Source organism: Epinephelus fuscoguttatus, linkage group LG14 (genome assembly GCF_011397635.1).
Source record: "Epinephelus fuscoguttatus linkage group LG14, E.fuscoguttatus.final_Chr_v1".
In the NCBI taxonomy this organism is placed as follows: Eukaryota; Metazoa; Chordata; class Actinopteri; order Perciformes; family Serranidae; genus Epinephelus; species Epinephelus fuscoguttatus.
The window spans coordinates 12,530,073-12,550,107 of record NC_064765.1 but is presented as its reverse complement, the minus strand read 5'-3'; the positions used below and the strand labels follow the sequence as shown (position 1 = coordinate 12,550,107).

The following is a 20,035-nucleotide window of genomic DNA, read 5'->3' as shown; positions in this document are numbered from 1 at the left end:
ATGCTACCGACATGCACTCTTTGTCCACTTTATTGAGTACACCTATTCAACTGCGTGTTAACACAAATAGCTAATCAGTGAATCACATGACAGCAACTCAATACATTTAGGCATGTAGACATGGTCAAGACGACCTGCTGAAGTTCAAACCGAGCATCAGAATGGGGAAGAAAGGTGATTTAAGTGACTTTGAACGTGGCATGGTTGTTGGTGCCAGACAGGCTGGTCTGTCAGAAACTGCTGATCTACTGGGATTTTCACACACAACCATCTCTAGGGTTTACAGAGGACGGTCTGAAGAAGATCCAGTGAGCGGCAGTTCTCTCGGTGAAAATGCCTTGTTGATGCCAGAGGTCAGAGGAGAATGGCCAGACTGGTTCAAGATGATAGAAAGGAAACAGTAACTCAAATAACCACTGGTTACAACCAAGGTCTGCAGAAGACCATCTCTGAACCAACAACACGTCCAACCTTGAAGCAGATGGGCTACAGCAGCAGAAGACCACACCAGGTGCCACTCCTGTCAGCTAACAACAGGAAACTGAGGCTACAGTTCACACAGGCTCACCAAAACTGGACAATAGAAGATTGGAAAAACGTTGCCTGGTCTGATGAGTCTGGATTTCTGCTGCCACATTCAGATGGTAGGGTCAGAATTTGGCGTCAGGGATCCATCCTGCCTTGTATCAATGGTTCAGGCTGGTGGTGGTGTAATGGTGTGGGGGATATTTTCTTGGCATACTTTGGGCCCCTTAGTACCACCTGAGCATGGTTTAAACACCACAGCCTACCTGAGTATTGTTGCTGACCGTGTCCATCCCTTTATGACCACAGTGTACCCATCTTCTGATGGCTACTTCCAGCAGGATAACGCACCATGTCACAACGCTCAAATCATCTCAAACTGGTTTCTTGAGCATGACAATGAGTTCACTGTACTCCAGTGGCCTCCACAGTCACCAGATCTCCATCCAATAGAGCACCTTTGGGATGTGGTGGAACGTGAGATTCACATCATGGATGTGCAGCCGACAAATCTGCAGCAACTGTGTGATGCTATCATGTCAATATCGACAAAAATCTCTGAGGAATGTTTCCAGCACCTTGTTGAATCTATGACACCAAGACTTAAGGCAGTTCTGAAGGCAAAAGGGGTCCAACCTGGTACTAGCAAGGTGTCCCTAATAAAGAGGCTGGTGAGTGTTTAGTCAGATGTTTAGGAACTAGAAATTTGAGCACAGGTCAAATGGATGTGACATCAGATGATATTATAGGCCTGCATAATAACATAGTGTGACTGCATGTGATTATATGGTATAAAGAGAAAGTGCTCTGTTAGCATGTGATTATGGGTATTTTCTGGTCTTTATGGATTCCATATCTTGGATGTAGAAAATAGCTCCAGCAACCTGGTACATTCAGACACATTTTATGTAAGGCACCTTGCGATGAACTTGACTTGACCCAATAATCTTCACATTTTACAACATAAACCGCGAGGAATACATTTGGAAACACTTAGTTTGTACTTGTTCCTGCCCAGCTTCAACAGGTACCTGAGGGAGAGTGTGTGAGGAGCATGCAAGTTTAATGTTGCTGGTTTCTGCAGTAGAACAAAGCCCACAGTGTTGGGTTTCATCTCTTTTTCTATATGGAGCAAGTGGAGCATGAGCAGACGGAGGGAAAGGTAAGAAAACACTTTGTGCCCAACTGGATCAGATTTGTCAGTAAAGCGTGCAGGTATCACACCAGGTCACCCAGCAGGCTGTGAAATGACTTGTTGATCCCGGGGAAGGCGCGTGTATGTGTGTGAGGCAGGGAGAGAGAGAGGCAGTGATACCTTGAGAGAAATCTTTTCATGTCAGACCTCACACTGAAAGGGCCCTGCAGCTGCACCCCATGCCAAAGCCGCAGAGAGCGAAGAAAGAAAATAGAGCAGAGGCAGAAAAACAGGAAGAGATAGACATTTAAAGCATCAGTGGTGTCTGACAAACAAGGAATTATCAGAAAAAGAGAATGCGGGGACCCCAGGAGCCACACACCGCTGCCCAGATTTCTGCCGGACATAAAGATTGACTGAATGTTCTGCTCTAACGATGGCAAATTAGATCAGGGGAAGGAGAAGTTGAGTGCAGAATGAATGAAGGAAGGACTGAGTGCTGTCCCTTGCATGAAGCCAAATTAGCATGCACAGTAGATCTCTTTTATGGCGTTGGCACTGTCCGTGGTGCTGAAAAGATGTGGTTACACAACGGATAATGTTCTACTTGGACGGCTGGGAAGGAAGTGGGAATAAATCTCAGAGGAAAATTGAGATTTCAGCAAGCTATTAGCTTTGTGTTGGCCAACCTGGCAGGGACATTGTGGTCAGAGCTGCAGAGGTGCTTAAAAGTGGCCTATTACGGCACAAAACAAATGGACACCATTTATTACACCATCCACTTTTTGGGGAAAATCAATCTTTCTGAACCTTACAGCAGTTTAATACTGCTTATGCTTTAAATGTGTGTGTTTTAGAAAGTATTCTGCCCAGGGCACAGGAAGGATTTTGAGATTTAAGTGAGTTTATCCTCCACTAAAAATGCAGAAATACAAGAGTCCAACAGGAGCGAGCTAATTTCTGAATTGGGTTGTCTATCTTATGATAAGATTCATAAAATAATTACTGGGAAACATCGTTGGCTACTTGTAGTTTCAATTCTGAATGAAAACACTCAGAGCAAATTCTCTCCGGGACCCGAAGAAGCGGAAGGAAATGTTACCCGACGAATTTTCATTAAAATTCAACAAGAGGCAGGCTCCGTGAGAGGTTAGATTATTGGCCGGCAGAGGCATGGACACACACACTCTCCGAGACACACACACACACGCACACACACACTTCACAGCTGGTGTGCCTTCCTCCAGCAGAGACTGACAGAAGCGGGGCGACCGCTCTAAGCTGTGAGCGCTCATCTCTCCTCTCCTCCACCAGCGCGTCTTTTACTGTTGACATAAAAACTTTGAAGAGGTGAGAGCCGAGACGTCAAAACGCCGACAAATCACCGTCGACAGCGCGCATCAACAAAGAGAAAAGGAGGGTGAAAAGAAAAGAAAACCATCAAGTCCGAGGAAAGCGGTGGAGCCGGGAGAAAGAGGGAGCTATGCCATCTCCCGCCGAGCAGAGCCCAGTCCTCCTGTGTTGTGTGTCGGAGCTGCAGCATGGTGTCTCTCTCTGGACTCTGGACCTACTGCCTCGCCCCCGGGAGACCCCATCTCCTCTTCCTCTCCGCCCGACCGCTCCTGCTGCTGCTCTTACTAACCGTCCTCACCTCCCCGGAGCCGTGCTTCCCGCACCCGCAGCCTTGCCACATTCTCGCCCGGATCGGACACACCGTGCGCCTCGGCGCGCTCTTGCCGACCCGCCAGCCGGCACGGATACAAAACGCGCTCAACCGCGCCCTGGCTAGCCTCCGGCACCAGAGCGGTGGGGCTGACTCCTCCACCACAGCCTCCCAAACACCTCCCCTGCTGCCCTACAACCTGAGCCTGGAGATGGTGGCTCGATCGCCCGCGGGAGGGGACCCGGAGTCGTTGTCCCGTAGCGCCTGCCAGGACCTGGTGGTCAGGGGGGTGTCCGCCGTGCTCGCTTTCCCCCGCTCCAGGGAGGAGCTGATCCAGGTGGAGTTCCTCTCGTCTTTCCTGGAGATCCCCTTCATCTCCATCCTGGAGGACACAGAGCCTCTTGTGACAAAGGTATGGGTGGATAATGTGTGTGTGCACCTGTAGAAAAAGCTTATGTCGCTTGATATCATTGTTTTATGCGTTCTGCAGCTTGCTCTTCAATAACCAGCAACCTGTGGCCAAACATATTTTCATTTGGACCTTTATCAGAGAGTTGACACTCACAGATTGCCCCTGGCAGGGATTTTGGTGTCTGAGCTCGTGCAAAACTCATCTCACCAGCCAGATTTTTAACTCTGGCTAAAGGCAAAGCAACACTATAAGGAAAGGTAATTGTACCAGGGATAATAGGAGCAATTATTCTTAAGCAAGCTCAACGTAATACAATTAGGAACGGTAATAGTAAGCAAATATAATATGGATAATTGGAAAAGACGATTTAAGGAGCGTTTAGTGTCTCCGGCTCTTAAGTTGCCCGACTAAATGTCTTCCCCCAGCAAAGTCTGATGCTCAGATTGATCTCCGCTGAGCTTTTGCTGGTGCACCTGCAGGCCCTTCACATGCATGTTTAATATCTGGTAGCTCTGCCTCAGTATTGGACTGAACCCTCCAGCCCTCCAGCAGCAGAGCTTTAAAGTGCTTTTTTCCCCCTCCTCCTCTCTTTAAGCTCTCTTCTTGTGTGTGTGTATGTGTGTGTGTGTGTGTTAACAGACTGTGAGAGTAAATGTGTGTGTGCATGTATGATTGAAGACGGCTGTGTTTTGGCACCTTTCAGAGCGAATCATTCAAACAGTTGAGATACTGATAGATGGGCTGCTGTGGAGAGGTGTGGTGCCTGCTGTTGTGCTATTTGAGCGTGTGGTCACACATGTATGTTTATGTGTTGCGAAATGTGCGTGTGCAAATTTGCAGGTAGGCAATGTGTGTGTGTGTGTGTGTGTGTGTGTGTGTCATGTTAGTATTCCCAGCAGCAGTCGAGCTGCTTGCCAGTCAGTCAATCCAGCTCCAGTCATATCCGCCTCTATCCAACTGAGAAGCCAACTGCATCCCTCTGTCACACACACACACTTACACAGGGGCAACTGACACACACACACACACACACACACACAGGCACAAAAAGAGGACTTAAACTTTCACACAGGTTCAACTGACACACACACACACGCAGGCTGAACTAAGAGGCGGCATTAGGGAGACAGAGAGGAGCGAGCGAGGGAGGAGTGGAGGGGGAAAGATCTATAGTTTAAGTCTGAAATCTTTGTCCTGTCGCGTCTCTTTGTCAACAATGGATTGCTTATTCGATTTCAATAAAGCTTGCATGAATGAGAAGTCACACCACTTGACGAATGTGTCGGCAGTGCAAGGAGATAAGCAGGGGAGAGCAGAGGGAGAGACGAGGGGAGAAAGAGAGGGAAGGGGGTGGGCCGGGAAGGAGGAGAGGGCTCTTTTTTTGAGCTGTGGGAGGCCTTTCAGTTCTCCAGAACTGTGCCAAGCACTCAGTGGGCAAAAGAGAGACAACCATCACTCTCAGTCTCTCTGTGTCTCTCTGCTTCAGTATTTTTAGCAATAATTCCAAGCAGCGTTTTCACATAAATGGTTGCCTCTTATTTCCTTTTATTATAGCTTTGCTGTTGATGCTACAGAAAAGTGCTTCGGCCTTATATTAAATTCATGATTTCTCTCTCCCCCCCCCAGTGTCGGGCGATGTTGGTTCATAGGAGGTGACGTGTTCTAGGTGTCTGGCAGCAGCAACATCTGTTTGTTTGTAAGCCGTAGAGGAAAAACAGGGCAGCTGCAATGAGGAGTAGCAGGCAAATGAAAGACCGAGGACGGAAACTGGAAATTAAAAACGGTTAAAGATGTCACAGTATTGAGTACAGTGACCAAGGAGGAATGAAGTGCAGAGGAATCAGTCATGTAGAGCCAGAAATATAATATTTTAAGATGAATAAATGAACAGTAGGTGCGGGAGGTAGAGCAGGTTTCCCACTGATCCCCGGCTCCTCCTGTCCACATGTTAAAGCATCCTCACACAAGATACTGAACCCCAAATTGCTCCTGGTGATTGCAAGGTAGCCTGCTGCCATCAGTGTGTGAGTGTGTGTGAATGGGTGAGTGAAAGGCAACAACTATGAGTCCATTTACCAGGGATACGGCACTCGCAAAGACTTGCTCAGGGCTGCATATTGGTGCTCGATACCTTTAAGGTTTCCACCAAAATAACCCGCTAAGTATTATCGAAACGTCTCCAGTTAAACATTACCTGCATCTGATCCTTTTTGTACCCAGATCCAGAGAGAAATTAACTTGCATGGTTTTGCTCGCAGCCAATCACCACCAACGTTCTTCCATTAAATGGGCAAATTTCCGGCCTACCTCCGCACCCCTGTGTGTCAGCTTCGGTTACCAGCTGCGCCCCTTCAAGTGGTTGCTTTTTAATATACCCTGGGTTTTATCAGATCTGGGGAAAACTGTATTCTCCTACTCTGCACCTTGGACATGGAACAATCTTGAAAAAGATCTAAATTTAAGGGCATCATAAAGAGTGTGGTGACAGAGACGTGCTTGTTTTTCTTGAGAGGTCACTGTGTTTGGATAGTCGTTGTTTTATTGTGGATCTTTGTATTATATGTTGCATTTGTTGCATTTTAAATATGTTTTGATTGGCTGCTACCTTGGCCAGGTCTTTTGTAAAAGAGATTTCCAATCTCAGTGGGACTTCCTGGTTAAACAACAGTTAAATAAATACATAAATAAAAACGCAGTGTGTGATTGGCCCACTACCGCAGCAGCTGCAGCCTAGTCTGGGGCCATTTAGTGGCTGTTTTGGTAAGGAACCGGAACCAGGGCGAGAGACACAGGATCCAGAATTCAATGGATGCGTCTTTCCGTCAAAATAAAAGCACCAAGCTAATAAAAATGCGGTGAAACTTTTTAATTTAAAGAATATAATTTACAAGAAAGGCCCAAGCCACTGAGTTAATCGATTTTCTTACACCCCTCATCACCCCAAATCGATGGTGCGCCAGAATTTAAGGTTTTACTTTGGTGAACACTTTAACTTTGGTGAATTTGGTGAATTCAGTATCCACTCTCTAGACCAGAACCAGAATCCAGACAAAATTCAGAGTGAATGGAAACCAGGCTCTTTACCTTAGGTGAAGAGCCTGGTGACGCAAGGCTAGCTACAACCATACAGTCTGTAGTGTGGTGAAGTCAGGTGCAGTGTATGTGAAGGAGTTAGTACAATTATTTGATAAATATTTTAAGTTATTTATCAAAAAATTATGCTGTCAGAATGTGTGAAATTTATTTGGATGGGTAGGAGTGACTGTGGCATTTACGCAGCTGAATACTTGGATTTGCATGATGGGTATTGAATGAAGTACTTTTAAAGGTATTACTTTAAGGAACGGGGTAGGTTTCATTTTAGGGGCGGCACATGAAATGGAGATTTGGGGTCCTCTACCAGAAAATTTTGAGCATCAAATTCATTTTTAAAATGATTTATACACCAGTTTGAGCCTTTCCTGGATCAATTTATGGTGTAAATGTCTAATTTTGTCGAAGAAAAAGTCCTCTGCTACTTCATGTTTTTATATTGGAGGGCAAATGAACATGTTCACCTGTGTTCACACTGAAATCTGCGCCTATGACTTCAAGGCCACTGATGCTACTGGTATCATAATATTTTTAACAACACCCAGCTCTACTTTTTCATAGTATTAAATATTAAGAATGCACCTGTTCTGTTGCTGTAACAGTGTTTGTTGTTGCTTGGGTAAACAGTGTAGTGTTGAAACAGTTGCCTGACTGATTAATCGATAGGAAAATAAATCAAAAAGAAAATATCAATTGTGTTTTATCAAGCAAAAATGGAAAACTTTGATTCCATCGTCTCATATTGAAGAAATTGCAGCTTTTCTCCGTTTTATATCATTGATGTTCTTCTGTTTTCAAGCAATTTAGAGGCATCTCCTTGTGAGGAATGTTTTTCACTTGTTTCTGACATTTTAGTCCATCAACAACTCAATCAATCAAAAAGTCAAATTATCACCCATTTGCTTTGTCAGAGGCAACAGAAATTGTTGGTTGCAGCCCTTAAACTGTGAGATTTTTAGCACATGCCCAGTCTTTTCTTTTTAATATCCAAACTGACTTTATTCTTTTGGAAAGTTCTCAGTTACGAAACAGAAAATGTACCCATACACTCAGAACATTTCCCTGGGTGCTCTCAGAGTCATGTAGAACATCTTTCACAATTCACTGTCTATAGAGCAGCTCCTGACTTTGTACTCTATTACATCACAGATTTGAGTTTAGCACTCTAGCATTTGGATTTGGGAGACAAGTATTGAGGTTAACTAATATTTGTGGACTGTCTCGGACCACAGAAATAAAAGTATGGATGTTTAAAATGGGCGTAGTTCCCTTGAAGCAAAATGGCAAATTTTGTGTGTTTCCGTCTTCTCATATTTAAGGATTTGCAGCTTTTCTCCAATTATATCATCAATATTCTTTTGATTTTCAAGCAATTTGAAAGCATCTTCTTGTGTTGACTTTACTCAGTTAACAATTTAGTCAATCAAAAAATAAAAATCCAATTATCTCCCAACTGCTTTGTTGAAAGTGACAAAAATCATTAGTTGCAGCCTTAAAAGCTGGAGTTTGTAACTTTATAAAAAATAACTGCTGAAACTGTCTTCATATTCACACAGAGCTGAATGAGACAGATAACCTGTGAAAAAAAATCATATTCCTCTGCTTACTCTACTGCCTTGTAGCACCTTCAACAGAGTTAATGCATGTGAAGGAAAACAACCAATCAGAGGCGAGGAGTCTCTAATACAGCTATCAATCATGTCAATCACTGCTTGTGAACAGTGGTCAAACTGTCAAACTAGGCAGCGCTGATCAAATATAAATCAAGATTCAGTTACTGCAGCTGTGTCTCACTCCAGAATCCTCAAAAGCTGGTGCTTGGGCAGGGACTTGCAGCGTCAGACACAGACAAAAAAAAAGCTGTCCTTTAAAGGGATAGTGCACCCAAAAATGAAAATTCAGCCATTATCTACTCACCCATATGCCGAGGAAGGCTCAGGTGAAGTTTTAGAGTCCTCACATCCCTTGTGGAGATCTGAGGGGGAGTGGGTAGCAGCACAACTCCACCTAATGCAGGCTGATGGCGCCCCAGATTCAAACATCCAAAAACACATAATGGAAACCACAAAATATCTCCATACTGCTCGTCCGTAGTGATCCAAATGTCCTGAAGCCCCGACATAAAAAGTTGTTTGGAAAAAAGTCATTTGAACATCATTTGTAGCCTGTAGCTCTAACTGCCTCTCTGTGCACCGCGCTCATGCGGTTCATGACGTTTTTTCAAACAACTTTTTATGTTGGGGCTTCAGGACACTTGGATCACTACGGACGAGCAGTATGGAGATATTTTGTGGTTTCAGTTATGTGTTTTTGGACGTTTGAATCTGGGGCGCCGTCAGCCTCCATTAGGTGGAGTTGTGCTGTTACCCACTGCACCTGAGCCTCCCTCAGCATGAGAGTGAGTAGATAATGGCTGAATTTTCATTTTTGGGGGCACTATCCTGTTAATGTCGGCATGATGTGCAGTTGGTCCCCGGGTGGCGTCAAGAAGAAATGCAGTGGGACAAGAATGAAAGTTAAGGTGGCGAAAGTCCAAGTGGGGCAAGCGGGAGGGGTTGTGGATCAGTCCAACAAACACCAACTTTCACCCGAAAGAGTGGTGTTTGGTTCTCCTAAGATTATAAAGCCAAACCCAGTTCTTTTTTCCTAAACATAACTAGGTCCGATAGTCGTTGAAGGAAAAGAAACATCAATTGGACTGACATAGTGCGTTTATTTTGAAAGAGACTGTATGTAACAGGCAGAACTTGACATGGCGTCCCAGAACGTCAACAACCAACACACCCAGGGTACCTTTCATGTTGTATGCGGACATGGAAAGTCCATGACCAAACAATCAGGTGATGAGGTTGGAGTGAGAATGTGTTGGTTACTGAATTGTTTCTCACCTCAAATGAAGAGTGAGAAACAAAATGAGAAACATATTTTAGTGTACTGTTTAGCTGTAAAATGAGAAAGTTTGATCCAACCAGTGGACAGTGCTTCGGTAGACTGTATCCAACATGGTGGCTGGGTTGCAAACTTTCTCATTTGACAGCTAAACAGTACACTAAAATATGTTTCTGAGAACATTTGAGGTGAGAAATAGGCAAAGCAGTAACAGAATATTGATCTGTATTTGATCTGCACTGCAGTTTATGAACAGTGATGGACACGACTGACAGCTGCGTTACACACTCCTCAGCTCAGATTGGCTGTTTTGGTGTGCTGCGGTCGATTCTAGCGAATGCCATTACAAGCAGTAAGAAGGAGGAGGAGGAGGGACATGATTGTTTTCACAGACTATCTGTCTCATGTACTTCTGACAGTTTCAGCAAAACTAACACAATGTTATTTCCATCAAAGTTACCAGCTGTAGCTTTAACCAGTCTGTTTTTGGCCGGTGAAGGACTGTTATGCATCCTCATTCTCTAATACTCCAGGGTGCTCCTCTATAGACGAGGAGCAGTGTGAGAAACAGAAGAAAGGGGGGCTGGTAGGAGGTGGGACGGCTCCTTAAACACACACAGAGAGGGCAGTGACGAGTGGATTGGGTCAACAGGGAGGCAAATTGTTACCCTGTATAAACAGGAGGAACAGTACACTGGTTTCTCTTCTGATAGCAAAATACACAAACAGAAGATATAATTCTAATTAAAAATGCTATTTACATCCGAGCATCAGTGGGGGAGGAGTACTCCTGAGAGGAGGAAGGAGGGCTGGAGAAATGCAGAGACAAAACAAACGCCTCTGCCAAAAAAATTGCCGGATCCGTCACAGATTGATCCAAATAGAGGAGGGTTCTTCTTCTATATATTTTTTTTTTTTGTGTGTCTGGAAGGAGACTCTTCTCCCCGGAGTTTTTTTTTTTGAAACTATGGATATTTTTCTGCAGGGTGTTGGGAATTGAGCCCATGTTTTTCTGGTGAACAGATCCGTCCTCTGGACATCAGAGAGAGAGGTAGATAGACACAGAGAGACACTTGCACATGCAGCGGGAGATGCTTTTATGCTTCCCTCCGGCTGTCAAGTAAATTTCTACACAAATTTTAAAATGCCAGAAAAAATAAAAAGGTGACTTGTTGAGCGTGTTTCCATCGCGAGCTACATAGACTTCCTCAAGGTCAAAGAACACGAGAGGAAACACTCATTGAAGAATTAATTAGCCTTTGCCTCTGTACTGTTGCTTTTCTTTACTGTCAGCTAATTTTTGCTGTATTTCACTTTCTATCTGAGCACAATAACAAAGAAATAAGCTTGGCACCGCCGCGATGGGGGCGTCGTTCAGCGTGTGTGACATTTCTTGAAGGTTGTGATGGTATGTTTCCCAGACTACCTTTCTGTCACCCAAAGATACCGCTGAAGGGCTGTCATCATTCTATGAGTGAGTTCCTTTTAATTATAACAAGTTTGCTATTGTCAAAATACTCCTGTGTTGCAATAGTGGGGAAATTTCAGCAGCTGTGGAGGCAGGAAAGGACACAGACGGAGAGACAGAGGGACAGGGGAGGCAGACGGAGACAGAGGTCGGTTGTCCGTCTGTGTTCGCCCCTCTCTGCTTAGTCAGACAGAGCTGTGGGACTCGGTGATGCATCTCAGCAAGGAAGTGCTTATTCCTCCCAACCTACTTAAGCTAATTAGAACCAGTGTGTGACCCCTAACTGTAAATCTCTGCCGTTCATCTGTGGCAGGGAGGATGGGAGGAGAAAAGAAAGAGGGACAGAGGAAAAGGGGGGGGAGGCAAAAAAGGAAATGGGCTTCTAATTCCCATCAGGGCCATTATGGGCATTTGGGCAGGTGATTTGTTCATCAGCAGCGTCTCATAGAACCAGAGTAAGAAATGAAATCGAGGATATTTGATGTTTAAGTTAAGAAATTCAGAAATAACCTTAATTAACCTAAAAAATGAGTGATCTGGGTTTTAGAATTGGTATTCCACTGGCATGTCAGGCAGTGTTGGTAATAGTAGCGCAGTCATTATGGAATAAAGTAATTTGTTTGCCCATTTGCCAACACATTTAATTGAAAAAGAACATCTATGCAATCTCAGTCCATTTCTAACGCGGCCAGCCTTTTTAAAGCGCCGTCTTACCAAACAATTCTAGGTTCGCTGATAATATCACAGAAATTATTTTGTGGATCATGATTTCTATTCCGGAAATGTATTAGCAGGGGGAGCTGAAGGAAATGGTTTTGCTGATTCCTGAATGTGATTATGTGCGAGGGGTGGTATGGTGTGAATTCATTATTTGTCATTCTTCTCAGTGGAAGCTGTGTTCCTGCAGCTCGGTTACTGTCACTTCACTCCCAGCTACACCTTTTGGCTGCATATTCATCCATAAAGCACAATGTACAGGACTGTATTTCACAGAGTCTGATTCTCAGTGCCATTCATATTTTTCTTCCTCTCTGTTGTACAGTTGGCTCCATTATTTCCACATTAAATGTTGTATTATCATATTTGCCACAAAAGAGAGGAGCATTTTATTCATATTTCACAGAGTCTACCCTCTACCCAGTGGTGCTCCTAAGGGAGGGCCAGGGGGGCCATTAGGAGGTTAGGGTTTTATACTTCTGCGTCGACACAGAGCCTATGCCATATCCTGACATGGACCTCCACAGAAATGAAACTACACATCGTGGAGATGCAGACCTCCTGTCTGTTTTTGTAAGCTGAAACCATTTCCCTCAGTGGAAACAAAGCTTTTATTTACTGTAATTTCACAGATAAATTGTGAAGACAATAAAGCCTCCACAGAAATAGCATTTTAAGTCTTGTGTGTGATTTATCCTGGCTTCATATGAGCAGAGGAAATCTCTGCTATTTGCTAGGCTAATTTATACAATGTAAAATGCCATAGGCTTGTGCTAATAATGTTAGCATGTTATATTTGTTTGGAAAACATGTTTAGTATAAGACAGTTGTTTTGTCAGTGAACCGTGTGAGTTGTAATGAAGCTGAATTTTGTAACATTACCTTTGTTAAATGTTGCTGTTGTTCCAGGCTTCATATGGGTAGAGGAAAAGTCTGCTAGCTGCCAGGCTAATTTGTACAATGTAAAATGCCATAGGCTTGTGCTAATAACGTTAGCATGTTGTCTTAGTGGGGGAAAATGTGTCCAGATAAAGACAAGTGCTTGTCTGTGAATGCTGCAAGTTATAGTGAAGCCGATATGTGTACTTGTTTTTGAAATTGTCTCTATTACGCCATGTTTAAAGTGTGTTTAATGTGTGTTTTGAATCACCTAAACTTTACAGCACTTCATAGAAACCCCACTGCCAAATAGTGTTTTGGAGGTGTAACTTCAGAGTGACACAGACACACCACTGCACACGTATAAATCCTCACAATGGCATGGGCCACATGTGTAGGCTACGGCGTAGGCTCTGCATAGAACTGGTGCACAAGTATAAATCCTGCTTCGGGCAAAAAAGCCAAGGTTACTGTTTTTAGGAGGCTGTTTTTCAATGCACTATTTAAGCTGGACAACCTTAAGCTGCTTTCACACCACCACACGGTAAATGTCTTGACAGCCGCCTACCTGCAAGAGTGATCCCCCAAAAAGCAAAGCGTTTTTAAATGTGGCTCCATTCACTGTGGTCAATGGCTACGGTGACAGGCAGGTGCTTCATTGAACATTGGCAGAAGTGCAAGTGAGCTTCTAGCTGCGTACTATAAAAAGACAACGGACATCACTGAAAATACCAAGGATGTATTCTACATATTCAAACAATTTACCAGTCGTTAAGTTTGGTTGAAATTAGGGCTGCCCCCTGATTGTCTACAAAAGGTCAGGTGGAAATTCATTGGTCGCTTAGTTGCAGAAAAAAAAGGAGAAAAAAAAAAACTCAATTAGGAGCTACGCCTTGTCAAAAATAATTAAAAACCTGTATGACTGGACCATGTGGGAATTTAATTTGAAAGGACAGACACAGGAAGTGTCCACGCTCAGCAGTCAGACAGGAGTCAGGTTAATTTCCAGGGCTGGTACCTGCAGTTATTCCACAGGCTAGTTAATAACATGTCGGGCAGGAAATCCAAAGTGTGGGATCATTTTGAGAAGGTGAGGGATGAACCCAAGGTGATATGTAAACTCACTGAGGTTTGTACGGTTTTGTATTTCTCTGTAATGTAGCACAGTGTTAACAATGTTACTGATACTATTCTTTCTCACACCTTCAACTCAAACCATTGTGTTGCCCCGCCCAAAATATATCATTTAATTATAAAATTGATATCGTAATCAAAATATGGAGCGTGGACTGGTAGCTGGAGAGGTGCCAGTTCACCTCCTGGGCACTGCCGAGGTGCCCCTGAGCAAGGCACCGAACCCCCCAGCCGTTCGGAGCGCCTGTCATGGGCAGCCCACTCTGACATCTCTCCATTTAGTGCATGTATAGGTCCAGTTTGTCCATGTGTGTGTTCGGACCTGAGTGTAATTGACAAACAGAGTGAAAAATGTAATTTCCCCTTGGAGATTAATAAAGTATATTAAATTTAAAAAAAAAAAAAATGTGGGCGACTAGTTGAATAATAGCCCTAAATGACGACTATTGGTCGACTAGGAAAATTTTTAGTTGGTGGCAGCCCTAGCGGAAATGTTATCCCAGGCCCAGTGTTTCTTCTGGTTGTCCTTATAAGTTTCTAGTGCCGTAATTCTAGGTGTTCAGTCACCAACATTATCGGCTGCTCTGTCTTTTATCTGCTCAAGTGATGCCTGCTATTGGATCAGCTAGGCAGGTGGCAACTGCCAGAAGTTCAACTCAGTTTGTGCGGTAAAGCAAAATCTGTGCAAATGTATGTGGACAGCAACCACAGTGTTGCTTTCCCTCTGCTGTCTTCCTCTCATTAAAATGACTGGAGGTGGTGAGTTCCCATGTGAAAAGTCCCTTATGGTGTCCATTGGTCCAAATGATGTCAGTATAGCTTGCCATGAAGGGGGCTATAAAATGCTCCAAATTTGGGCTAAATTTTGGCGAGGGAACACCTGGCATTGACCTTTTTCAAAGGGGTCCCTTAAACTCCCACCCCAAGATATCCGATTGAAAATGGGTTCTATGGGTACCCATGAGTCTCTCCCAAACTGCTCTCAAAACTCCCAAAAATCAATGTGCTCCTTCAAATTAAAGTGGGATATTTGTCCTTTTAAGGAAAAGGACAACCAGCCTATTTGAAGAGCAATGGATCACCTAACATGTATAGGTACTTAACATGTGATTCTTAACTCTCAATAGTGACTCAGTTATCAATTCGACTATATACTTCAACAGCATAAGTGAATTCCTGAAATTCAGTCAGTTTCTTGTTTTGGTGTGCCACCCCAAGATTTTCACTGTCCCCATCTGGCCACCCCTACAAAAAAAAATCTGGGGTCACCACTGCCTCTACCTGTCTTGTTTTTCTTTAACCAGGCCTTGATCATATGTAGTGCAAGTTAGCTTTTAGCTGCATACTATAAGAAGAAATGATGACCAATGATTCCTAAAAATGTAGACAATTTATTAGTCGTCACATTTGGTGGAAATGTTATCCCACGCTCAGTTTTTCCTCTGGTTTCTAGCACCGTAACTCTGGGTATTAAATCAGCAACATTATCAGCTCTTCCATCTTGACTTCTTTCTGCTTCTGTGGTGCATGCTATTGGATTGGCCGGGCAGGTGGCAACTGCCGGAAGTTCGACCCGATCAGTGCAGCAGAGCAAAATCTGTGCAACCAATGTACTCCTTCACTTTAAAGCTGGATATTTGACATTTTAAGGAAAAGGAATGCTGGCCTTTTTGAAGGACAATGAATTGCTTAAATGTATAGATACATAACGTGATTCCTTAACCCTCCATATTGACTCAGTTATCAATTAGCTCAGTTACTTACACAGGATAATTGAATTCCTGAAATTCAGTTGTGGTTTCTGGTTTTGGTGCCACCCCAAGACTTTTACCGGTCCTATCACTATGAAAATACCTGGTGCTCGACTGTCTCTACCTGTCTTGTTTTGTTAATCGTAAGTAAGCACATTGTAAGTACCTTATTTGTTTGGATCCTGTTGCTTCGACCCCTTGCTCTTGTTATTGTGCCATTAGTAATGTTGATAATTTGATCTGAAATTATTTGTAATTAAGCTTATTGTGCAGCTGCAATTTAAGTCCCTCTGAATCACAGCATTAGTGAAAGCCTAAACCGCCAGTGCTGATGTCATTGTCATTAGCGCTTTCCTTAAAACACAATTGCTGCAACACACACACTCAAATACACTCATGTAATGTATTATTCATGTTTTTTTTTTTTCACTGTTTATGATTCGGAATAACCTTTATCGTTCTGGTGGGGAACTACTTTTCCCTCTGCAATCTATCCATCCTGCATTCTTTCATTAAGTCACTTCTTTTTTTTTTTTTTAATGACATACCTCATTCTGCTTAGTAAAATGAAGATTAGTACAGTAAAAAACCCAATTTGCGACTTTGAATGAAATTACATTTTAATCCAGGGACCCTGCTGAATAAGACGCATTGTGGCTCTGAGCTAGCCCTGCTCTCAGAGGACACGCACACTGCACACACATGTTCGCACACACACATTCATGCACGCACGTATGCAGGGAGGCACATGCACGAGCCACACACAAATGTATACCTGCATATATGTGATTCACGCACACATACAGTGTCGGCTCTGTGCTCACTAAAGGTTATTAAGCCTAATGAGGCTTTACAAGGCCATGCTGCCTTTAGTGTTTTCTTTGAGATGATGAGGGGATTTGTGCCCCGACCACAGTGGAATAAACGAGTGGGACAAAACTTGTGCCGAGCCAGAGCCGCAGGCGAACTGACAGTTTTGAGACAAGCAGGCCACTTAATGCAAACAGCTCAGAGCTTTTTCTTTATTAGTGTTATGATGACAGTTCAGCGCAGTCTTGACTGAGCCAGATTAATTGAGCAGAGCAGAAACAGCGGAGTGTGTGTTACCAAAAGGACTGTGGGCCTGTTTGAGCTGCTCAGTATGGCATTTGAGTCTCTGTCCTAATGTTTGGCTTGTGTTTGGCTTGTGTTTTTGCCCCCGGTGAAACAAATGTTTCCAGTAGCTCCACACCAGTGCGATATTCCTCCAAATAACTTTTAAAAAAAAAAGAGAGAGAATAAGAAGCAGCAGACCCGTGATGGATAGAGGCGGAATGGAAAGGAGGGGCTGCACGAATCAGGGAGAGACGGAGATGTGGTTGTCATTATAGATAGTTAATAGAGGGATTGGGGGGTGGTATGTAAGGATCAAGGAATGAGGGATGAAGGAAGAAAGAAGGAATCAGTTGGTAGGGAATACTAAAAGGAGGGATCAGGGAGGAAAGGAGGGAAAGGGTGTTAGGGGAAGAGAGATCAAGAAAAGAAAGCAAGGAATCCAGCAGTTGGGTGTGAGGTATTGAGTAAAGGCAAGATCAAAAGTGTTGCAGAATGGGGTAGGGGGATAGAGAAAGAAAGGGGGAATAGTATACAGTAGTAGGGAACGATAGATGTAAGGGACAAGGAAGACAGGGGGAACTAAGGGAGCAGAAAAATAAGAGGGGGGTGAGATTTAGGGTTAAAACACAGCACTCTGAAAAGAGCACTCCGAGGGGCAGGGGCTCTTGGGAACTGGTGGTATGGGGAATACTTAACAAATATCCCGTTATGAGTCCCGATAGGGGTTGGGAGAGCCCTGTGAACATTACAATAATTGAGAATTTTGGATGAAATCTGAGGGTACTGGGCCACTGCACGTGTGGGGCAACGGGAAGTTTGTTATTTCTTGACGATGCTCCCGTCCCCAAGGGTCTCTGGAGAAATAACGTAGGGACTGCCGATGAGATTTATGAGATAAATAGATAAGTAGGCTGGGTTAGGGTTTGGGTTTCAATTCGGGTGCAGTGGCCTGCTGATTTGGTTTGTGATATGGAAGGAGTGGAATGGCAATGTGGAAAAGTTTTACTCTTCTTCAGAGGACTATGGTTCAATTCCCAAGGTAGACCATCGGTCCTGAGGACAGAGATAGAGGCATGTCCAACTTTATTCTTGAGTGGGTGATGGCTATTTGATGGGGTGACTGAGGGGGCGGGGTCCTAGTCGAATCTGTGTTTATGGTGGGGGTGATAATGGATGGTGATATTGGGTTATGGCAGAGTTTTGGTGGCTTACCATTCAAATGAGTGGGGGGAATAATATACAGTAGTAGGGAACGATAGAAGTAAGGGACAAGGAAGACAGGGGGAACTAATGGAGCAGAAAAACAGGAGGATTGGGTTAGGGTTTGGGTTTCAGTTAGGGTGCAGTGGCCTGCTGATTTGGTTTGTGACATGGAAGGAGCGGAATGGCAATGTGGAAAAGTTTTGATCCTCTTCGGAGGACCAGGGTTTGATGCCCAAGCAAAAGGTAGACCACAGGTCCTGGGGACAGAGGTAGAGGCATGTCCAATTAATTTTTGAGTGGGTGGTGGCTGTTTGATGGGGTGACTAAGGGGGCGGGGTCCTGGTTGAATCTGTAGTTATGGTGGGGGTGATAATGGATGATGTTGGGCTATGGTAGAGTTTTGGTGGCTTACCGTCAAAATGAGTGGGGGGGGATAATGTAGAGTAGATGGCACTGATAGAAGTAGGGGACAGGGGGAACTAAGGGTGCGGAAAAATAGGAGGAGAGTTAGGGTTAGGTTGGAGTTAGCGGGTTAAAAAGTTTTGCTCCTCCTTGGAGGACCAGGGTTCAGACCCAAGTAAAGGGTAGACCACCAGACCTGAGGACTGAGGAAGAGGCATGTCCAGTTTTATTTTGTAGTGGGTTGTGGCTGTTTGATGGGGTGACTTGAATCTGTGGTTATGGTGGTGGTGATATTGGGTGGTGATGTTGGGTTATGGTAAGAACTGTGTTGGCTTACCGTGCAAATGAGCACTTCGGCTGTGGGAGATCGAAGTTTAATCCCAGTCCTGGCTGCACTAGTCCCCCGACCCTTGGGCCCCCCGGGCAGGTAACATTTAAACTTAAAACTTATATTATTATTGCAAGACACACAAGGAATAACAGCTCATACATTAAAAGTGGGAGACACTGAAAGTTTGTTAAGTGCTATTGTAAAGAGATTTGCTATAGTGCTAAAGGTTATTTGAAATGCCCACTCATAAGGCCACTTCTTAGAATGCCATAAAACCCTGAAAAGGGGTTTTATCAGTGCTAAAAATCATAAACCTACATCGTAAAAGCAGTATAAACACAATACAAAAACACTCTGTAAAAACACACCATAAGTTAGTAGTTATTTAAAAGGTAATTGTCTCCCATTCGTTCCTAACAACACATATAATTAGAGAGACACATCTAGAAATGATAACACTCACTGCCCACGGTTATTCAAGGTGAGGGGAGACATGGGCGGCCATGGGTCCCCTAATTATGGATAAAAGGTGTGAATAAGTGCAGAACACAACCATGTGGTACACTAACAGATAAGACTAAGACTAATAGAGTGGAAAAATAGGGTCAGGGTTAGGGAAGTCACTGGAGGAATCAAGCTGTTTAGCGCATGCAGGTCTCCTGACTAACTTCTAACAATGGTTACATGGGTGCACGTTTTCATTCAGGTGCACCCAAATTTTTTCACAGTGACTTTTGAAACCACAATAATACATTTGAAGTATTATCGTTTTTGTCAGCTCCCATACACATTGCTGATGTCTTTACTAGGGGTATAAGGATACAGAGAAGTCACAGTTCAGGATCATGCTCCAGTTTAGGAGTCACGGTTAGGATATGATTCTCATGGCACCTCCATAATTCACCTGGAAGAACATGTACCATCAAGGCTGAGTCCTTTCAGCAGCGGCTGAGGGTCAAGTCCTGACTCTCTGTCACTATCATTACAAAGCAGAAAGGTCTAAAAAAAATTATCTTTTAAAAGGAGATGATTCTTTGTATTAATTTCTAAATGGATAAAATCCTCTTGCTGAGGACCGTGCAGTCCTTGCTGAGGAGTGAGAGCATTTTGCCCACTGGCAACTTTAGTAAACTGTTTTTATTTCCAACAACTTCCGTATTAGACACTGAACAAACATTTTAACAAAAGGCGACAGGTCACATCAGGCTACAAAACCAAAAAGCATACTTTACGCTATGAAATTGAAAATACAAAATACACCTCTTAATAAAGAGTAAAACTTGTACATTAGGAGGAGTGTTTAAATTAGTTCCACCTTGGCTATATGGAAATGTAAAT

The 20,035-nt window shown here is 43.7% G+C and overlaps 1 protein-coding gene across 2 annotated transcripts in view; it reads left to right on the top strand.

Moving 5' to 3' along the window:
* The first annotated feature begins 3,022 nt into the window (after positions 1–3,022).
* The window catches only part of grin3ba (glutamate receptor, ionotropic, N-methyl-D-aspartate 3Ba), a 134,355-nt gene continuing 117,342 nt past the window's right edge, over positions 3,023–20,035 (top strand). For both annotated transcript variants that reach the window (XM_049597178.1, XM_049597180.1), the window contains exon 1: positions 3,023–3,735. In XM_049597178.1, the coding sequence (XP_049453135.1) occupies positions 3,202–3,735 (534 nt within the window). In that variant the 5' untranslated portion in view covers positions 3,023–3,201. The remainder of the gene's footprint in view (positions 3,736–20,035) is intronic.